General features: G+C 42.5%; 1 protein-coding gene across 1 annotated transcript in view; it reads right to left on the reverse strand.

Moving 5' to 3' along the window:
- Nucleotides 1–5161, reverse strand: part of LOC106879202 (huntingtin-interacting protein 1) — a 65692-nt gene that overhangs the window by 24712 nt on the left and 35819 nt on the right. Inside the window, exon 17 of the mRNA XM_014928665.2 lies at nt 2113–2250. Coding sequence (XP_014784151.2) covers nt 2113–2250 — 138 coding nt within the window. The remainder of the gene's footprint in view (nt 1–2112; nt 2251–5161) is intronic.

Genomic DNA, 5161 nt, shown 5'->3' on the forward strand with positions numbered 1-5161 from the left:
GGAGGGTGAGTGGTTGCCTTGGAAAGCAGTAGCAGCCTGTCCCCAAGAGTATGCATGAGAAAGGAGAGAGAGAGAGAGAGAGAGAGAGAGAGATACATGTATGCATATAGGTATATAGATATGTAGATATAGACATATATATATATATGTGTGTGTAGAGAGAGAGAGGGGGAGAGAGAGAGAGAGAAAGAGTGAAGGAGAGAAAGAGAGGTGAAGAGAAATAGAGTGAAGAAAAGAGAGGGGGAGAGAAGACACACACACACACACATGCATAGGGGTGGGAGCCATAGACATTATTATTATTATTATTATTATTGACTCAGGCCAGTGACATTATGCAAATGAGTGTAGCCATTCCAGGTGAAGTCTAGTTTGTGGCTGAGCTGCACAGGAACCCTTTAGTTCCAAGGAACGGGGAGAGGGTGTTAGGGGAAACTCCTAGAAATCATTCGAAGGGATCCACAATTGAGTGGAATTTGCAGCTTAATTTTACTCAACCTAAGACAACCCTCCTGGGCCAAACAACTGCAGGATTGACAGGTTAATAACTCTTTCTCAATTCCACGAGTGGTGGCAAAGGTAAAGGTTACCTTCTCGGGGACACACGGATTCCCATCAATACAACTACTAGTGTGTGTGTATGTGTTCGTACACCATTTGTCAAAACACGGTGGACCGCTGGTTTACAAATCCAACCTTGCCCCTGGCAGAGTCCAACCGGGAATGGCATTGCATTTGTACAGGTCCCTGCTTAGCACTGCCACCTCGTAATATATTTGGTGTTTACTTTATTTTCTGGTATTTTATTGCTACATCCATTGGAGGGTGTATACATTTCCAGAATCACGTATGTATATGTACAAATATATATGTATACACACAATATCAAACCCTGGCACTGGTTAAAATGGGCAATATGATAAAAGTGACACCCTCACATCTGTTAGTATTTTTTGACAACGTGAGGTAATTTATACCTCCACCCCACCACATATATATATATATATATATATATATATATATATATGTAGAGAGAGAGAAATAGGGGACACACACATACATTACATACACAAAGAGAGAGGTAAAGAGAGAGAGAGGCCTTGAAATGCAATAAATAGGTCTACAGATATACGGACAGACATGTATGTAAAAGTACACATGGCCCCCAAACGAGGAGAAGAATAATAACAGTTGTTAAGCATTTTGTTACTTTGCTATGACAGACACGAGCCTTGAACCGACGACAAAACAACAACCAATAATAATAATAATAATAATAATAATAAAGATGATGATGATGGCATTGTCAACTACAATGAAAACTGCATGCTCCACAAGACGGTATTTTGTTGCATGCAACGAACAACAAAGTGACAGGAATCAGAGAAAATGGAGAAAAGACAACCATGCAAGATAGAAATATGAGGACATTGCAAAAGATTCCAAGATTTTCTACTGAAAGGAAGAGACAACAATGATGACATCAAGAAGGAAAAAGACAAAAGACTTTTTGGGGAGTTTCGTTTTCAAAAAGACTATCTTTCTTTCTTTTTTGGTTTCTGGTGATGCTGGGACTAATTACGATTACCTATCATTGACCATCCCTGGCTGGAAGGCCTGGACCATTGGGCAAGCAACCTCATGTCTACATGTCTGTCTGTCCAGTAAGATGTCCACATCTGTGTCTCTCTCTCAGATATCCATGTGTCCAGCTGTCAAATGTCTTTGCGTCTCTGTTCAACCAAATGCTCATGTCTGTCTGTCTGTCCAGTTAGATGGCCACATTTGTCATAGTGTTCTACCAGATGTCCATAAGTGCCTCTCCAACCATTTATGGTGCGCCCCCTCCACAGTCCCTGCCCCCACCCACCCACGTCATCAATGATGGCCTAGAGAAGCCCAAACGATGTCTACCCTCAATAATTGGTAAACAGAGGCATGGTTAAGCTGCCGGGTGGACGGAGGATGGGGGGAGGGGGAAGATGAATGACAGGTGGACGGAGGTCATAGGCGACAGAGGACGGGGAGGAAGGAGGTGGGGGAGGAGGAGGAAGAGGAAACAGGACCAACAAAAAAACAAAAAAAAAATAAAAAAAGAAAGGGATAACAAACCTGACAAGATTTCTCCAGTTGTGAACGTTGCTGAGTGGAAGATTGCAGCTGGAGGGAGACTTGGTCAGCCTTGGCCTGGGTGGTCACCTCAAGCTGTTTCTGCTCTTCACGGACACTGTCCAGCTCACTGTTTGTCTTCTACTAGGTTCAAGGTTTCAAATCACACCCAGGGCAGAACGCAGTGGGTCAAAGCATGCAAGGTGGACCCAGAGGTTAAATTGGGAGGCGAATGGTGGCGGTGGGAGAGGTCGGGGGTGAAGGGTAGAAAAAAGAAAAACAAAATAAAAAACAACAAATTAAAAAAAAAATTAAACAAAATATCACAAACAAAAACAAAAATGTAGTTGGAGGAGGAGGAGGGAATCAGAAGTGGAGGTTGTTTAGCCCTAGGTTAGTCATGATCCAATAGAGCTATGATCAATGCTGTTCCAACCGTGACCACCCTGTTGTTATGTGCAGGGAATCACATCATTCAAAGAAGGAATCCTTCTTTTTAAAGTTTGAAGGAGATTTTGGCTGCTATTTCTAAAAGGCTGAATATGCAAGTAGAAAACTTGCTATTTGATTGAGTAAAGGTCAGCCGGCCACGACGCTTCCAGCTTTTTCTTCATCCCAAATGTGTCCGTTTAAAAGATGACCATGGCTGCGTGGTAAGAAGTTTGCTTTCCAGCCACATGGTTCTGGGTTCAGTCCCACTGCGTGGCACCTTGGGCAAGTGTCTTCTACTATAGCCTCTGGCCGACCAAAGCCTTGAGAATAGCTTTGGTAGACGGAAACTGAAAGAAGCCTGTTGTATAATAATATAATATATGTATGTATATCTATGTGTGTGTGTTTGTCCTCCATCATCACTTGGCAACTAGTATTGGTGTGTTGAGGTACCTGTAACTTAGCGGTTCAGCAAAAGAGACCAATAGAATGAGTACTAGGCTTCAATTTGTCCAACTAAAAAGCCTCAGTCAAGTAAGAGAGAAGGTGATACTTGCAGCAGGTTTGACTGTTGTTTCTAGCAGGTTGTATTTGTGTTACCTTCAGTGGTGTGCAATGTTGGCTTTTGTTTAGGTCCAGGTGAACCCTGAAAGAACCGGGCCAGGGGAGAGGGGACACAGTGTCAAAACATGGTAGGGGGCAGCAGTTACAAAGGATGGTACAGACATTGTGTAGGGGGGAGGGGCATGTGGGGAGGGAGGGTGCAGTCTGTGACAACAAACATCAAACACAACAACAAGATGCAAGGAAATTGGAAAACAAGCAGAAGTCTAAATTGGATTTTACTAACGAGCATACATAATTAATTACAACAACAAGAATAGTTAAAATATGGAAAAAATATCAAAAAAAGTTCCTCACCTTAATACTTACCTCCTGAGAGATCTAAGAGACCAATCTATACATACATACATACATACATACATCATCATCATCGTTTTACATCTGCTTTCCATGCTGGTATGGGTGGGACGGTCTGACAGAGGACTGGCAAGGCAGGAGGCTGCACCAGGCTCCAATCTGATTTGGCAAAGTTTCTACGGCTGGAAGCCTTTCCTAACGCCAACCACTCCGAGAGTGTAGTGGGTGCTTTTACGTGCCACCGGCACAGAAGCGAGTTGGGGGGGGGGGGCACTGGGATTGACCATGTTTCGATGGTGCTTTTTACGTGCCACCCAATGGCACAGGAGCTAGTCAGGGAGCACTGGCATCAACCACGTTCGGACGGGGCTTTTGACATGCATTGATTCATGCTTGAATGGCGCTTATTACGTGCCACCAGCAAGGGTGCCAGTCTGGCAGCACTGGCACCAGCCATTGTGATTTCAATATGCACACACACACACATATATACACATATATATACGTATATATATGTATATACACACACACACTATTGTATATAAGTCAGATTATTTTTCACATGATTTTAAGTGAAAGAAAAACTGGGATGCTACAACTTACCCGTCATGGGGCAACGCAATAATAATTATGGAGACCAAAAACATTTTGTAAATTAAGAGTGTCATTTATATCATCTGATACTCAGTCAGTTATGATAACGAGGGTTCCAATCAATGGAATTGCTTGGTTGTGAAATTAATGTACTGAGCACTCGACAGACACACGTCTCCTCAAAGTAGTTCTCAGGGAGATTCAGCATGAAACAGAACGTGACAGGGCTGGGCCCTTTCAATGCAGCTGCACCTCACTTTTTGCCAGTTGAATGTGCTGCCGGATATTGTAGTCATGGTCTTACAATCATCAGCTAAACAGACATTAAATGATGATGATGATGATGATGATGCTGGTGGTGATGGCACATCCATCCATATGTCCAGTGCTGTGTCCTGAAAATTCTGCCATAATATAAAGATCCGCAAGAAAAACCTGTTTTTGGCTGCAACTTTCGTTTTCGACAGAACTCAAAGGGAAAACAGGATTTGTGTTGTAGAGTTCTACCTTATCCTAAAGAACTTTCTGGAATGTGAAGCATCCGTAATGCTGCAAGAGATTTCTGGGGGTGAAGTGGGGGTGTTCGGAAGAGCATCCACCTGAAGAAATCGGGGCTAAAGCAGACAGTAGAGTTTGGTGAAGTCCCCCCCCCACCCCCGGGTATTTACCAGTTCCTGTCAAACCATCATCCAACCCATGCCAGCATAGAAAACAGACTGATGATGACGATGGTAGCGATATAGTGTTCAGGTAAAATTCTGGCTAAGGACATCTATATATATAAAAATGAGAATGTGTGTGTGTCTGTCTGTCTGTCTGTCTGTGTGAATCCCTAAAACTCGAGAACTACGCAACCAATTTCATTCAAATTTTACACATGCCTTACTTAGGGTTCCAGTTGTGTTTTAGTCAAAAAAAATTTTAACTTCTTCCAGAGTTCGAGCCCACAGCAACATAATATCTCCTCCACTATTTAAGTATTACGTGTCAAAAGTGAAACAAAAACACTCATGTCAAATACTTTCACTTTAAAAATGAAACTATTCTACTAACTGAAACAATCACATTTCGATACTGTAATGACAGATACTTTCAGAGAGAGAGA

Source organism: Octopus bimaculoides, chromosome 30 (genome assembly GCF_001194135.2).
Source record: "Octopus bimaculoides isolate UCB-OBI-ISO-001 chromosome 30, ASM119413v2, whole genome shotgun sequence".
In the NCBI taxonomy this organism is placed as follows: domain Eukaryota; kingdom Metazoa; phylum Mollusca; class Cephalopoda; order Octopoda; family Octopodidae; genus Octopus; species Octopus bimaculoides.